The 16,697-nt window shown below is 49.8% G+C and overlaps 1 protein-coding gene across 1 annotated transcript in view; it reads right to left on the bottom strand.

Moving 5' to 3' along the window:
* Positions 1 to 16,697, bottom strand: part of Adcy1 (adenylate cyclase 1) — a 110,162-nt gene that overhangs the window by 13,493 nt on the left and 79,972 nt on the right. Inside the window, exons 9-14 of the mRNA XM_051164937.1 lie at positions 15,246 to 15,440; positions 14,962 to 15,059; positions 13,401 to 13,485; positions 7,004 to 7,093; positions 6,371 to 6,624; positions 5,750 to 5,876 (exon numbers count right to left, since the gene is read on the bottom strand). Coding sequence (XP_051020894.1) covers positions 5,750 to 5,876; positions 6,371 to 6,624; positions 7,004 to 7,093; positions 13,401 to 13,485; positions 14,962 to 15,059; positions 15,246 to 15,440 — 849 coding nt within the window. The remainder of the gene's footprint in view (positions 1 to 5,749; positions 5,877 to 6,370; positions 6,625 to 7,003; positions 7,094 to 13,400; positions 13,486 to 14,961; positions 15,060 to 15,245; positions 15,441 to 16,697) is intronic.

Genomic DNA, 16,697 nt, shown 5'->3' with positions numbered 1-16,697 from the left:
CAGAGAGATAATAGTGGAATCAGAAGGACTCAAGCATGGAAGGGAGGTGGACGATGGGGAGATGCAGGGTTGGCAGAAGGTTTAGCCAAAATAAATGGTGAGTTAATGAGCTATACAGAAACCTAGGATGCTGCAACCCAAGGGAAAGGCTCAATTAGAAGTGACAGGAGAATGGAAAAGAGATGGGGAGACAGTCAGGGCTAAAGGTTTAAGCGTGGATAGGAGATGGGAGAGAGGAGAGAGATTAGCTGTTTTGTTTTATTTTTGAGACAGGGTCTCTCTATATAGCCCTGGCTGTCCTAGAGCTCACCATGTAGACCAGGCTGGCTTTGAACTCACAGAAATCCACCTGCCTCTCAAGTGCTGGGATTAAAAGTGTGTGCCACTACCCCCAGCCTGGTGCAAAGGTGTAACAATACATGTTTTAAAGGGAAGTCAAAACTTCCTTTATGGTTGATGATTAACACACTTTGTGCACGTATATGAAACTTCCAAAGTCTAAAAACAGGATTTCAAAAAACAAAATTAGTCCTAAAATGGAAATTTCTCCTGGCTTAGCATGCTGTGTTGAATGGTTTTATTCTGGGTTCTGCTTATACCAGCATGTGGATTTAGGGACTGCTAGGGTCTTTGTCCCTCCTACATTAACACATGTCTTACTTCACACATGGGGTGAAAGGTTTTTGTTGTTGACATTTGACTGACAAGCATCAGTCCTACTTGTAGCAGTTATTTTTATACAGTGAGCAGGATTTGGCTTATATTATTTTTAACAAGATGAAAATCCACTGAAATGCTCCGAGATTTTCCAATCAGAAAACTCAGATTTTTCAGGGTGACATATATTATGTTTGTCAACAAGGTCACACGAGATAAACACTGAACTGTTCCCAAAATGTGCTCTCAGCCCTTACTCAAAAGGCGTTCCCTATGCACGTGTGTTACATTTTAGAATTTATTGACCAGGCACATCTATCAACTGTGCTTGTAGCATTTCCAAGGAGGTCAGAGCTGCTGTGCTTGAAATTCTGGACAAAGAACAAAACAAAACAGCTAACACTCTAACCTGGCACCTTGCTGGGACGCTGACGCGTGGAGGGATAATGCTCACCACCCCCCACCCTGACAAAACATCCTCACTTAGAGAACACCAGAACCCCCAAAACAGTGCCTGAAATAAACAACGTGTTCTCACAATGGAACAGTCTACAACAGTTGCCCCATTCTCCACGGTGGTTCCTCCGAGGGCCACAGGGCACCTGCAAAGAGTCTGGCCACCACCTCATTGTTCAATGGCAGGACAGTCCATTACTTGGTTTTCATACAGTCACTAGAAAGACACTTTCTAACGTCCTCTGCCTCTGAGTATGTTTTTTTGGAGACACCCCTAGCTCTAGAGGCCACCTCTTCTGAAGGGGGCCCAGAGAGGGAAATGAACAATCTGTGTACACTGCTGGCTAGTCCCATGTCAACCTGGCACAAGCTAGAGTCATCCGAAAGGAGGGAACCTCAATTTGAAACTGCTTCCATAAGATCCAGCTATAGAGCATCTTTTAATTAGGGTTGATGTGGGGAGGGCCCAGGCCACTGTGAGAGGGGCCATCCCTGGGTTGGTGGTCTTGGTTTCTATAAGAAAGCTGGCTGAGCAAGTCATGGGGAACAAGCAGCACACACACACACACACACACACACACACACACACACACACACACACACACACACACACACACACACACACACCCCATGGCCTTTGCATCAGCTTCTGCCATCAGTTTCTAGTCTTGCTGGAGTTCCTACCTTGACTTTCTCCATAATGGAGCACAGTGTGGAAGTGGAAGTCAAAAGAACCCTTTCCTGCCCAAGCTCATTTTGGTCATGGTGTTTCCTCACAGCAATAGTAACCCAATCTAGGATATAAAGGAAGCTAAGGTCAAGCGCTTCCCAGGGGAGAGGGGTTAAAAACACAGTGGGGGGGAGGGGGTGTGCTTAGCATCTCCTCATTAAATGACAATTAAAATGTCTGGTTAAGAGGTTCATCTCATTCCATCTAACATTTATGGAAGAATCAATTCTAATCCCATCACAGTCTCCCAGAAAACTATGAGGAATGGAAGACATTGACCATTTTCACGTGGTTCCCTCCCAGGGTTTGTGTCTGTGGGGGGGGGGGTGGGGGGGAGGCACAACTCAGTCCTCAGTGTGGTGGTTGTACCTAGAAGCAGTAGGAATTGGGCCTGGTGAGATAGCTCAGCGGGTAAAGATGCTTGCTGCATCCGGCTGACGAAAGAACCAGTGGAGAGGCAGAAGAACAGAATCAATGCCGCCAAGTTGTTCTCCCACCTCCCTATACATGCTGTGGCACACTCACTGCCCCCACACAGTCACATCCTACACTGCACAGCAGTACGAGTGATAACGTTTTAAGGAGTGGGGCCTCGTGTTAGACCATCACAAATCATCTGGACCCCATGTGCCCACTCACAGCCCTGATGTAAGCCAGTGGCAAACAGAAGAAAAGGGGGACACGTGCCGCAGCCCTGCAGAGTCTCAGGGAAAGGACCTTAAGTGGCATGATGCAAGGTCCCTGCTGCCTCCACGCCTGCGCCGGGAGGCATGGGCCAGAACTGTGGGCCGAGGTAAGAAACGCAACAGGGTCTGATTTAGCTCTACCGATGGGAACTCGGCCTGCGCCGAGCCCAATCCACAGGCAACCCTCCTCAGGGTTAGTGGCGGCCTCAGCACTGATTAACTTAAGCACTGACTGGTAAACAAGCAAGCTAAGTGCCAGTACAGATGAACATAAATCTCAGAATTATGTTTGTCACAAAGATTATATCTACTGAAGTCAATGGAAATAATATTAGTTGCTGGGCATGAGGGATCACGTCTTTAACCTCAGCACTTGGGAGGCAGAGGCAGGTGGGTCTCTTGAGTTTGAGGCCAGCCTGTCCATAGAGTGCATCCAGGACAGCCAAGGCTACACAGAGAAACCCTATCTTGAAAAAAAACAAAAAAAAAAACAAAAACAAAAAAATTGGAAAACATTTTATGCCAATAGTTAAAGATCTTGACAAGCCAGAGAATTTCACCAAGGGCAAAGCAAAGGCTGTTGTTTATTTATGCAGGGTTGTATGGCCAACGTGGTCTCTAAAAATAATTAACCCAGCCAGTGTTTGTTGACAATGAAGCAATAGTTTCAGGTGCTCTTGTGTCTCTATGACCTGACTAAATACCCAGAGGGCAAACAGACAAAGTCCTGAACGTTCCATGTTTTGCTGGGGTTACGGGAAAGCAAGGTGACGTTTCTTGTTACCTGTCTATGGAAAAAAAAAAGTGTCAGTGTGTTCCATTTAGCAATTCTTCCATCATGACTGTCACGCATAAAGACCACATGCGAGGGACATGCATGTGCGCCCCACACTAAAAAGCTCATATGTGATGAGATCTGGTAGAAGGTATGGCTGGGTGAAGAATCACATGACTTAACTTTTAAATACTGCATTTAATAGAAAATACTGTAATTTAACAATCAAAGCCAAGAAAAGGCTATGTCAATCCACACAAGAAAAATGTCTACCCAAGGGAGTGAACACTTGCCCACAGAAGGAATTCATAGGCAGGCCTCAATTCCACTTGCTCAGACTGGAGAGCCAACTGGCTGCCCTAGCAAACAACTTTATAGACGCTCCCCCCTCCCCCGCTGCCACCCCAACCTCATTGAACCAAGAGTCCTGGCCTTCCTGCCTCACCTATGTGCACTGTTCTCTGGTAGATGTTCGCTATGAGACCTGGAAACCCACGGTCTAACTGATGGCAGGTCAGTGGACCATAGCGGGCAGCCAGCTAGGTTACACCGGACAGAGAGTTGAGTACAACAAAGACCAAGATCGATGCCACAGCTGCCATAGAGAACTCTTCCCGTTACCTGGTTTGACTCGTGCAAAATGGAGCTGGCCAGGTCTCCTTTCCAGGAACTGGCGAATGCCGTCACCAGGAGCACACCCCCACCCCCCCGCAACACGTGGACAGGGCAAACCAATAGGTTCCTTGGTTCCTGCTTCTGGGTGAGACAGGTCAATGGTAAGTGCTACAAAAACTGGCCACCCAACAGGACTCATGACCTGTAGCCCAGGGACAGGGCCTCCTGCTCAACCAAACCAAGAGAGGGCAGTAAGCTTCCTCATGCCGGGCCTGGGGGCTGGTTGCCAAGATGGAGAACCACGCTTATTTTGAACAACACAGGTTTGGGGAAGGGGGTTCTCACTCCATTTGACTGACAGCATGAGGAGAATTTGGCCAGTCACTGATGCTACGTGAAGCTGTTGGGATCTGCGACAAGGACTATGTGATGCCATGGCCAGCCCTTGTCATTCCTGCTGCCGCTGACCAGTCTCTGTCCCTTCCACCGGACAGTCTGCTGTTCAATTCAGGCCCAGGAAAAGGCACGAATCAACAGGCTCTCCCGTTCCAGCAAATGTGTGTCAGAGCTGGTTTCACAGGCACGGCGGTCACCTGGCCTCCCTCAAGATTCCTCTATCCATAGGGAGCCTCTGCATCATAGTCACTGGCTTCTCCTAACTGTCCTCTGGCCTTCATCGGAGCCCCGACTCTGAGCTGGGGTCCTTCAGCCATGGCTGCACATTCGAGTCCCTGAACTGAAGATGTTCTTTCTTGGCTTCGCACACTGCCCAAGATGGGCTCAGAGCCTAAGCAGATAGCACACAGACTGCAGCTATTGCCTGGCTCAGCCCGGGCCACTGTCCAACACCGGCAGGTCCCTCCGTGGACCCTCAGTTTTCTCATTTCTCATTTCCTGAGCAGTGCTGCTCTTATGACTGAGGAAACCCCACAGCTCCAAAGGCATGAATCAGAAGACGAGTGAGTGGACACCAAGGGTCAGGTTCACCAGCCATCCTCCCTCCTGTCAAGGTAAGGAAGTCTCAGGGGACAATTTGTGGCCAGGGAAACCACTGGAAGTCCTGATGGGACTAAGCCTGGACAAGCTGCTCAGATACTTAAATACCTCAATTCTCCATGCCCGAGGAAGGCACAGCAAGTTGGGGAGACTGGCACACACACAGATGCATACACTCAAGGACAAGCAAGCCCCAACCCCACCATGGACACAAATTAAACCTCCTCATGGTTTTCCAAAGTGGTTTCATGAACACAGGTTCAAAAAGGCCCCATCAGTTGGCCCTTTCCTCACACTTGAATGGAAAGCTAAGTACAAACTATGTGACAGCCTGCCTGGTGCAAAGATCTTCAGGGCCCAAGACCACCTCACATGGCTACTTTCTAATGCATCCACAATGGTGGCCCTCCCAAATCTCCTGTCAGAAATACCCAGAAAATTACTAAATTACTAGGTATGGGCTGAGCCAAGAAAGCTTTGACATACTCTTTTTTTTTTTTTTTTTTTTTTTAAGGGCCCTGATGGGATCCTGGCAGCATCCAGTCCCCCACAAAGGCCCTAGGACAGGGAATGCACTGCCTCACAACAGAGCCACACTAACCTCAGTCCCCAGCCCATGCAGTCCGCAGCCATCTGTCCAGCCACCCCATGGGTGCCAATCCTAGAACTCAAGGCTCAAGGACAGACAGTCTGACTAAGTCCTCGAGTAAGCCACAGTGCTAGCTTTTCTGCACTACTGAGCAAGGGCTTCCTTGTGACACGTAGGCAGTTGAGTGTCTCCGCTAGCTCCCCCACAGCCATGCCATGCCCCAAGAGAGAGAGGGCTCCACTTACCTGTGCGGCCCAGAGGTAGTCCAGCCTCAGTCGGACATCCACTTGCCTGGCGTGCAGGGCCAGCGTACAGGAGAACAGCAGGATAGCCATGATTGGCTCATAGCTGCGCCCAGAGAGGGCACCACCCCTGGGGAGGTGTTGGAGAAACCCCATCAGTGTTGGCTTCCAGGTAAGACATGGCCACCAAACCCCAGGTCTGGGCAGAGAGCCATCTCTGGATGATGAGGCCTACAAACTTGTGGGCCTGACCCTGACTCTCATCTCAGCTAGATGTCAGAGGCTTTGCTAAAAAGTCTGGACTAAAGAAGAGAAATGAAAATAAGCCACCAGCCTAAAATAAAACTATAGAGTTGGTTCCCATTGGCTTGCTAATTTGGTGTATGTGGACGCGCGTGCGTGTGCTGTGTGCGTGCATTGTGTCTGTCTGTGTATCTGTGTCTCTGTATGTGCCTGTGTGTGTGTGTTTGAAAGGGAAAGAGAGAGCACTATAACTATAGAGTTAACAGTTGAGGGGATAATTAAGAACAACGGTGATTCATGTAAATTATCATCAGAGGATAATGATAAACCGCATCACCCCGTCTAGAGTTTTCTTTGGGCGGGGGGCGGCGCTACACTCACCCAACCTTGGTGTATCCACTGAGCTCCAGGACAAGGATGTAGGATGTGGTCAGCCCAGACAGCAGGATCATCTTTGGCAAGGAGGACACCCGCAGGAATATGCATAGCGGGAGGGTGCCCACCAGGCAGCAGAGCAGGGCATGGTGTGCAGACTCACAGGGCAGGGCGGGCAGCACGGTGCGCCGGCCGCCGGCTGCAAGGACCACTAGGGAGCTGTTGGACTGAGTGCTCCAGGCCCAAGGCAGGCAGCCCACCTAGGAAGCAAAGGCATGAAAGCTTAAGAGGGCCCAGGCAAGATACAGCAGCCCTTCAGAAGGCCGAAGTGTCCCAGTGTCATTGACCCCCTAACCTTGTGCCACTCCCCCACCTCTGATACCACCAGCAGGCCTCAGACTCTCTCTGCTACTTGCTGCCTGAGAAGGCTCCTGGTTATCCTATAGAAAAGGCTTAGGGCGAACAAGGTGAGCCAGGTAGTACTAGCCCCTGCCTGGGTCTCCAAGGCAGGCAACTCCATCCTGTGTCACAGCCCTTGCTACTACTCCCGCCACCCTGGCCATGTCTCCTAACGCCTGGCTCAGCCTCTTCATGGTGTTGCTCCTGTCCCTGTGCATGCCAAAGGTCAGCGATACTCACCACACAGCCTTGAGCTACTGAGTAGATTAAGACCACTATGAACACACACAAAGCAGTTCGAATCTGGATCGTCAGGCACCCTGGAAAACACTGAACAAGAAGACCTCACTTTAGGGGAAAGGGGTGCATGTCAGGGGGGAGAGTGTCGGCTGGCAGGTATGTGTGAGGCTCTAGGTTGCAACCCCAGTCACACACAGGAGGGTCTGGGGAGAAAGGAGAAAGGAAGGGGGAAAGAAGGGAGGTAGGGACTATGAAGGAAATTTGTGTTCACAACAAGACAACCAAGTGAGGCAGGACGTGAAGAGCCCTTTGCCTGCTCCTACACCAGTGGTTCTCAACCTGTGGGTCGTGACCTCTTGGCAGGTGTTGAAGGACCCCTTCACAGGTGTCACCTAAGACCCTCAGAAAACACAGACGTTTACATTAAAATTTGTCATGAAAGCAAAATTATAGCTAGGAAGTGGCAAGGACAATCAACTTATGGTTGAGGGTCACTGTATTAATGGGCAACTGTCTTCAAGGCTTAAGGTCTTCATGTGCTATCTGAAAGTCTTGTATATTTTTATCTATTTATTTCCCATGTGAAGAACTTCCCAAACACACACACACACACACACACACACACACACACACACACACACACACACACACACACACACAGTGTTTAGAGGGTGACACCCATGTCTCTCTCCCAGGCACTGAGACTTGACTGGCACAGAAATTAACTGAGTAGAAGCACTGCATGACACTGCATTCTCCACCCTCAGGAACCCCATAAACCTCTTTCCCTTCCCTGACCCTTACCCCCACCCCCACCTCTCTGTCTCTCTCATGTTCTCAACATTGATCACCACAGGCAGGTTTAATATAATTCTCAAGTTACTAGAAAGTTTATTTTTAATCTATTTTGCTTCAAATACGGTCTGAAATATTTAACAGTGCCTTCAGGGAGGGCGTAAGGAGTTCTCCCTGCTCACAGTCCTAAAATCAAGACAATAGATTACAACATACACCCACAGCTCCTTACAGATATGCGGACCAAGCCTGGGCCTTCGGGACTCCATGGCGGTACACATGACTGTCCTGGCAACCTTCCACAAGGCTGGGAGCATTGCTCTCCTGGCTTAGGAACTGAAAGGAGGCTGCCACCAAAGCAACAAGGCCATCGATTCTGGGGCCAGGACAGAGTGGTTGTGGGTAGCACATTCAGCTGACGGGTCTCGGTCTGGGTTCTTGAGTCCACTGATTGGTGCCATCGGGACCTGCTTAGGCTCCATCCCATAATACATACCATGTTTATTTGATAATGAGGTGCTGCTGTGTGCAGCCACTTTGGTCATGTAACACCCTGTTCATGATAGGCAGCTCGGGTCTTGAGGCAGAAGAGACACCATTTGGTGCGAAGCCTAAGGCCTCTTCTCATCTGGCCTCTCTGTCTCCCTCAGGATCTGACCTCTGCCACTGGAGAAGGCACAGCTGCAAAGGATCCTCAGAGTCTGTTCCCCCAGCTCCTGTCACAGCTGGGTTTGGTTGGTTGGGGATTCATCCAGAGGGGCCTACAGACTCCACACACTGGCCCTAGAGCAAGACCTTAGGGCTAGGTCCTGCCATGCTGTACAGATAACGACTTCTTAAGAGCAGCCAGATCTAGCCAATGGACAGGACATTCTCCACAGTTGAGTGGAGAGTGGGGACTGACTTTCACACGTACTCTGGTGCCTCCCTGGATGGGGAGGCCTGGTGGCACTCAGAGGAAGGATAGCAGCCTACCAAGAAGAGACTTGATACCCTATGAGCATATACAGGGGGAAGAAGTCCCACACAGTCACAGTCATAGGGGAGGGGAGTAAGGGGAAAATGGGAGGGAGGGAGGAATGGGAGGATACAAGAGATGGGATAACCATTGAGATGTAATATGAATAAATTAATTAAAAAAAAAAAAAGAGCAGCGCTTTACCTGCTGCTGTGGAGGCAGGCCAACGGAGGAGGAGAGAGTATGGTACCCTGCACATAGAATGAAGCAGATTGTGTCCTCCCGTGACCTTGCAGGGAGACTTGCCTATTTACCATTTTCCGCCTCTGCATAATTAGTATGCATATGATTAAAGTCGGATGTATTGCGGGAAGGGACAGGCTCAGTAGGAAAAGTGAAGGTACGACCGAATCTATCAACCAAAGCAGAGACCTGCCCACTTTACATCACTTCTCAACCAAACGTCTCCTCATACAAGGAAGCACTGAAGACTAACAGCCAGGCCCTGAGAACTGGCCCCCAGGTGGCTGCTTTGAGAGTGAGGCCCTCTTTAACCTAAACCATGGATTTCCTCCAAAGAAATTACCTTGCTTCCCTTGCAAATCTATGTAAATGTCTGTGTTCAATTCTCTGGATAAGAAACCTACCACCTGAGACCACCCGGCCCCTAAGCACTGGTAACACTGGGACTTGGTAGAAATGCCTGACCATGGACCACTAAACTGCCACGAGACCCAAGCTGCCTATCATGAACAGGGTGTTACATGACCAAAGTGGCTGCACACAGCAGCACCTCATTATCAAATAGACATGGTATTTATTATGGGATGGGGCCTGAGCAGGTCCCGTCGACACCAATCAGTGGACCAAATGCCTGTGTCTGCCAACCATGCTCCGCTGCCTTGTCTCCCACAGCCTTTTTCTATCCCCTCACGCAGGCATTTCCGACAATCTGTAGACAAGGAAGAGAAGGCTGAGGCCTCATGTACAGATCACTCTGCCTGATGTGAAGGCAGAGGTAAAAGGAAGTTCTTCTAGGAGACAGAACTCAGTGTACCTGGGTCTACATTTCTAAGAGGGAACGGATCTCTGCGCAAATACATTCTGATTCCTGGACTGTGGCTAATACTTTGGCTGATCAGAAGTTGGAAAAACATGACAGAAAATTGATGACAAGGAAATTTGGGGGACCGGCAGGTGGACTGGCTGGCCTCCCTTGAATGTGCAAAGGACACAAAGACATCAGTATTTCAAACATGCTCTCGTCAGAGTGTGACCTCACAGTGAGATTTCCACGAGAAGAGAGGTGACAGACGAGCTGTTCTGTGGATTCGGGTCCTTCCCTTCTCAGACCCCAAACTGCTCAATAGACTCACGAGCCAAGGGACCATAGTGGTAGGGTCACGCCTAGGACTTGGTAGAAACAGAATGTCTGACTAGACCTGAGCTGCCTGGCATGAACTGGGTGTTACCTGGCAAAAGTGGCTGCACACAGCAGCACCGCGTCATGGACATGGTGTGCTCAACACTGAACTCAAGACTCAGCAATACAGACTTCCATTCACTGAGCTCAGCCTCATGAGCAAAAACCATGCAGAGCAACTTTAGTAATTAACAGGCAACATTAGGATTCTCCCATAACCCTTAGAAATATTTGTTAAACTGTCAAAAACTCTATTAACTTCAAGGAGCAAACTACAGAAAAATAAAAAACCTAACAAAATGGACGTTTATTTTAGCATATTTGGTATAGGCAGTGGTTCTTAATAGGCCCTGAGGTTTCTCACCCTAGTTCTTGCACCAATGACCAAGTGCCTATGCCTGGAATCACATGACATTACTCCACTACAGAAGGAATTCTATGTTTGCAACAAACCATTCAGATGGGAGTAACTCATGTGTCTAACCTGATCACATGACATCTTTAGAAGCAGGAGGGTTTATTTGCTGAGTCAAAGATCTATTGCTAGAAGCAATCCCTTTGTCCCTTTCTCCCCACCCGCATGCTTTTGGGGCTACATCCAGACAAACATTACTGGGCCACTGAGGGTTTGGAGAAGGAGGGCACAGCAGCAGCCAGTAAGGAAAGGATGTGAGTCTCACAACTGCCCAGAACTGAATTCTGCCCACCAGAATGGACTGAATGTTAGCCGTTCCCCGTGGCCTCTTGAGAATCCATGACACCTGCACTTAGATATCAAGAGACATGTGTGGAGTGGCCCCTCTCTAGAGCTGGGAGCTCACACGCGGATGAGATCTCGCATGTCTGTTGGCAGTGGCTATGCTGGGAGGCAACAGGAAACTCGGACGGCTTTTGACGTGCTGCTCATCCATCAGGGATGCCTTGGGTAGAGTCCGTCTCGGCTACTGTCAATAGTGTGGCCTCGAACACTTTAGTTCAGCTGCCCATTCGTGTTGATTTCCTTTCTGTTGGAAAGGACCTCAGCAGGAGGAACAAATGAGAAAGTCTCTGATGAGCAGGTCAGAAAAGGGGTGTGTGTATGTATGTATGTGTATGTGTGTGTGTGTGTGTGTGTGTGTGTGTGTGTGTGTGTGTGTGTGTGTGTGTGTGTGTGTGTCCGTGTCCTCCTCCTCCCCTCTCTCTTTCTCCTTGGCCTGCAAACCTTAAACTCCAGCTGACACCAGCTCTGCCATGGCTAAGTCCCTACAAGGAACACCCTGTGCAGATGGACACACACATCTTCCATGTTCTGCTCCCCTGAGTGCATCCAGTCGAGCCTGACACTCCAAGCAGGGCAACTAGTAGATCCTTTGAAGGGCGGAGTCCCCTGTTCTAGATGCGTGCGCGTACCAGTGGGACTGCTACCATATTTTGGCCAACTCAAGGGAGGCTACCACTGGACCGATGCTAGCACTAAGGGGCAGAGAGACAGCGCAATATGAAACAGTCATCTGGCTCGAAGCAATCCTGAGTTCGCCCTCCAATCCTCTCCGCCCCATGTTCGGTTGGTTGAGTCTGCAAATGCACTTGATGAAATAAATAGGAGGTGAGATGCCTTCGGGAACTGGGGCCCGGTGTAACTAGCACCATGGCCCCTGTGAGGGAAAGCATGTCTATCTACACTGTCAACGCCCCCAGGTTCTTTGTAGCGATATCCTGAAAGCTGTCCCTAATCCCACCTGGTTAGTCTGACTTCTTGCCCACTGCCTCCCGGCCTCTATCCCACCATCTGTTTCCAGAGCCTCTGCCATAGCCTAGTTAGCCCCGACATGAAACACAGAGCCCAAGACAGAGCCTGGTGGACAGCAGTCACTGTAGGCTGGCTTAGCTCATTCACCCTGACCTGGTGCATTCTGGGAGCTCAAATCCCTCTGTCGCAGCTGAGTGCAGGTTCCTCTCTGTTTCCTAGGTGTCAGCCTGCAAAGTGCAACCCCTGAAGCTTTGGGAGCTGCTGCTTCAAAACCACATATTTAGGAAACACTCTGTGATGCTCTTCGGTGAGGCTGCGAGTGGGCAGCAGAGGCCAAGCTGACTTTACTGTTAATATCCAGGAGGTATTCTGGCCTGAGTCCCACCCCAGGGGGGGGAGCAGCTGTGTTTTCAATAAACGGGGTGGTCTGAGGCAGGCCATCACAGTTTCATTTCCCTGCACATGAATTTTACAGAGCCAGGTGGTGCGTGGGCTTGAATGTTAGTTTTATGGACAAGATGCCAGGTCACGAGGGGAGTGGTATGACTCTGCTCATGAGATTTGGGGGTTCCCCTGATGAGATGCTGGGTGGGGCTCCAGGGTCTCTGTGTTCCTCAGCTATGCCCTGGGCTACCGTCTACCGCATACACACATCTTCACATTCCTTGCACGCACCGTGCTATTTGCACACCATTGAATACACACACCGGCTCCCATCAATGCAGGCCAAACAACAGGCTTTAAAAATTACCGTCCCTGTGTCGTGCTTTCATTGATATTCTGTGACAAAGGCAAGACGATTTGAAGCCGTAAATTTCAAACTAAATGTCCCTCAGCCCATAGAACCGAGCAAGCTGTAAATGGGATCTTAATATAGAGCACCCTTTAAATAAGGAAGAAAGACAAGCAGTACCTGGGAATAATGACGGAGTTTAATGAGTGAAACTAGACCGAATCCTCTCAAGAGGTTGCAGTTTTCGACAATCATACCAAAGTAAGCCTCGATCTAACATGACCAGTGAGGGATGTGCTGGGGATGGGGCTCTCGGAAATAGGCTATGAGAAAAGAACGTAGGCCCAAGAGAAACAGAGCTCTAAGGAGAAGTGCCTAGGCAAGAAATATGATGCTCAGCCTTTGCTCCAAATGCCCAACATATGCATGAGCACAGAGGGTCATGACAGCACAGACAGCCTACAGGGAACATGCCGCCTTAGATAAGGAGCTGCATACGAAACAAACTACCCTGGGCTCTCCAACCAAGTAGCAAATACCTCAAGGTCCTTTGCCATCAATGTCTACCACCCACAAACTGTGCCAAGAAGGCAGCTCCCAAAACATTGTATAATGCACTCTACACAGAACTCAACCAGCACCCGCCGAACTGACAGGTACGTCTACCTGCCACTGAGAATGAAGGAGGGAACCACTTTTGCCATGAGACCACTCGGGTGCCCACACACCTGGACACCTGGAGAAGGCACACAGACATACCTGGACCCGTGTGATGTGCAGGTACAGGGTACAGGCCACCAAGAAGCAGATAGAAAACACCAGCAGCAGCAGCACAGCCAGGCTCCTGGAGACAGAGAACACACAGGTCACTGCTGGGCAAGGGCCAGGTAAGATGGATCAGACGGGTACCTCAGAACTGGGCCTCGCCTCCCAGCCTCCATGCGCAGAACCTCGGGAGGAAGCACCGCCATTATCCATTTGCCACAGGTCCCTGGGGACTTACTTCACCTGCCTATTTCCTAGTGAAGGCACCTGGGGCTCCTGAGTGAGGTTCACAAGACCATCACACCCAAACAATCTCACCCCCAAAGCTTAGGCTTGGCTGCAGGTGATGTGACCTTCTGGAAGCCCTTTCCTCTTCATGGAGGAAAATGCCCAACTTCAAAGAGCTGTACTATTGATATCTGTCTGGGAAAGACATTTCTAGAAAAAGCCTAAGCTGTAGACAAGACCATCTGGTAAACTGTCAAGTTCACAGTTGTCTGTGCAGCCAGAACCAGGCCTTAGCAGTATAGAGAATTTCTGTGTGCTTTCTGGGAACTCTAAGGGGACATTATGCCCTCAAGGTTGGTCATACCAGGAAACAGGGGACAGAAGGAAAAGACAACTGGAGACTTCCTGGTCTCAAACAAAAGCTCCAAACTTATACTGACTCATATGATGATTAAATGTCATTTAACTCCCTACAGTTGCTTCCTTTTCGGAATCTACTTTTTCCTCCTCTTAACATTTTTTAATGTGATGCTGAACCAGAAGGCAGAAGGGCCATGCGTTCTTCTCAGAAGCCCCCTGGAGGACAACGGTGCCTGCCCTATGAATGGAGAAGCAAAACCCACACAACATCTTTAAGTTCAGCAAATTCAAAACTACCCTGTGGTGTGCTAACTGGCTTGTCGAATTAGTAACTAGAGTGCATGAAGAAAAAGGGCTGGCGGCCAACGCCCTCCTCAAATGCCAGACACAAGGGGTAGAGGGTAACTGAGAAGAGGCTTTTGAGCATATAAGAACACCCTGGTTTAGTTTCAGACTGAAATGGGTTTGAACACTTGGTCCCCAGACAGGGGCATTATTTGGGTAGGTTGTCAAACCTTTAGGATATAGAACCTCATGGGAGGAAGTCAGTCACGAAGGATGAGCCTCAAGTCACACACACCCCAATTCTAGACCCACCCTGGTGCACAGGCAAAACAGCCTCATGCTTCTTCCACCAAGGCTGAAGGTCTCTCCTGGTGCCATATACTGTCATGGGACACCTGCCATGACAAACTGTACCTTCAGATTGTGAGCCCAAGTCAACTCTTGCTCCACCCAACTTTTTCTTGTCAGTTATTCAGACACACACACACACACACACACACACACACACACATACACACACACACACAAACCAGTAGCCCCCCCAACTTTTTCTTGTCAGTTATTCAGACACACACACACACACACACACACACACACACACACACACACCAGTAGCCCCCCCAGAGACCTGGGGTTCTCGGTCACCTCCCATGTCAGTGGTTGGCCCAGGAGCAGCACTTACTGTGGGATTATCAGAAGGTAGACAAGTCCAAATAAGGCAGCCAGAATGAGGGCAAGGACAACGGCGCTGGTGAAGTACTCATCCTGAAGCTGGTGGTACTGTGGGGGGTGGGATGGAGGGGGGGTGGGAGGAGGAGGAGGGCGGGGGAGGAAGAAGGAGCATGGGGCCAGGGAAGGAGAGAAAGAGACAACCACAGATTGATAGATCCATCAGAGCTGCCAGCATCTCGAAACCACAGAGCCCTCGGGGGACGTGACAAGGATGACGTCTCGGGTCACACTCACTTTTTGCTCTCGTTCGACATGTTTGTACTTTAGGGTAAAGAAGTTCAGATCGGCCATCTCCAGCTCTGTCTGGCGGGCCTCGAGGAGACGGCTGATGTACCTGTTGACGCGGGTGCCCGGGGTCGTGTAGACCACATTGTTAGAGAAAGACGAGCGGTTTCTGAGCTTCTCCGAGGCTGTTCTCAGTGCCCTCCGCTGCAGCCACCGCGGAAACAGAGGAAACCACATCAGAAGCTTCATCTTTTTTGAACGAAAGCACCGATGTGCGTTTGCTAGTCAGCCATCCTACACGCTGCAGTCTGGGCTAGGTTCGTAACTCTGAGACAGCGTCATAGCCCTGCCCCCTGCTGGACAGAGACAGCCAAGGAGGCATTTCTACCACACACTGTTCAGTTCCCGGGTCTGTATGGCAAATTACAGAATGTCTGTTTGATACCAGTGTGCAGATGTCTATGGGATTCGGTGCCCGGGACAAGCAGGACTAGCCACATAGGCAGGAAAGGGTACGGGGCGAGCCCACATAGGTAGGAAGGAGTGCCTAGAAATTTGTTACAAGGGCAGGAGGTGAGGTGAGAGGTGATAGGTAGCCAGGGCTGAAAGAAGCAAAGCATGAACCCCTCTTCCGTATATCACGTGACAGGTACAAGGAGGCACCAGCTTGCGGAAAGGAAAGCAGAGTCCAGTCTGAAGGTAGCTGCTGCAGTCCCATCGCCAAGGGTTCGCAGCGGGAACTCTGACGCTTCCTACACCCAGCAGAAGATGGACACCTAAGATACTGCAGTGCAGCCGCAGCAAGGACGGAGTGAAGGGATTTCTCCGCCATGCTCCAACCAAACACACACACACACACACACACACACACACACACACACACACAACACAAGGCTACGAAAGGTGGAGAGGGAGAGTGGGCTTTCATCACAGCGGGACTCAAGTAGAAGCCGTGTGTGACAAGTGGTCCTGTGGGACACCTTTTGTCATACCTATCCCGGGGCCCCTGACTGGAAATATCAATGGGTGCATGCCACGAGAAAACTGGTGAGGGCCATGAAAAAACGCAATTGCCTCTTGGCCAAACGGTCAGGAATGGGAAAGCAGAAAAGTGGAAATAATCACACAACAACAGCCAAAGACCACGGAAAACTATTCGGCAAGGATCCCTAACTTCCCAATTACACCAAACTTAGCCTGCTCCCTCAACCTGCACTAAATGGATTGATCTAGAAATTATCATAATGAGTGAGTTCACCCAGAAGCAAAAAGAGACAAACGGTATATACTCACTTATATCAAAACACTAGTCCAAGGGATACGTACCATGAAAATCTTTACTTACCAAGAAAGTGGGTCAGAGGAGAGGATATCCGATTGAGACTTTAGGCAAGAGTAGCATGGAAGAAAGAGGAAATAGTAGGACCCACAGAGTCCTGGGAACCTACAAGAAGAACTTTA

This window comes from Acomys russatus, chromosome 22 (assembly GCF_903995435.1).
Source record: "Acomys russatus chromosome 22, mAcoRus1.1, whole genome shotgun sequence".
Classification (NCBI taxonomy): Eukaryota; Metazoa; Chordata; class Mammalia; order Rodentia; family Muridae; genus Acomys; species Acomys russatus.
This window is presented reverse-complemented; position numbering and strand designations above follow the sequence as displayed.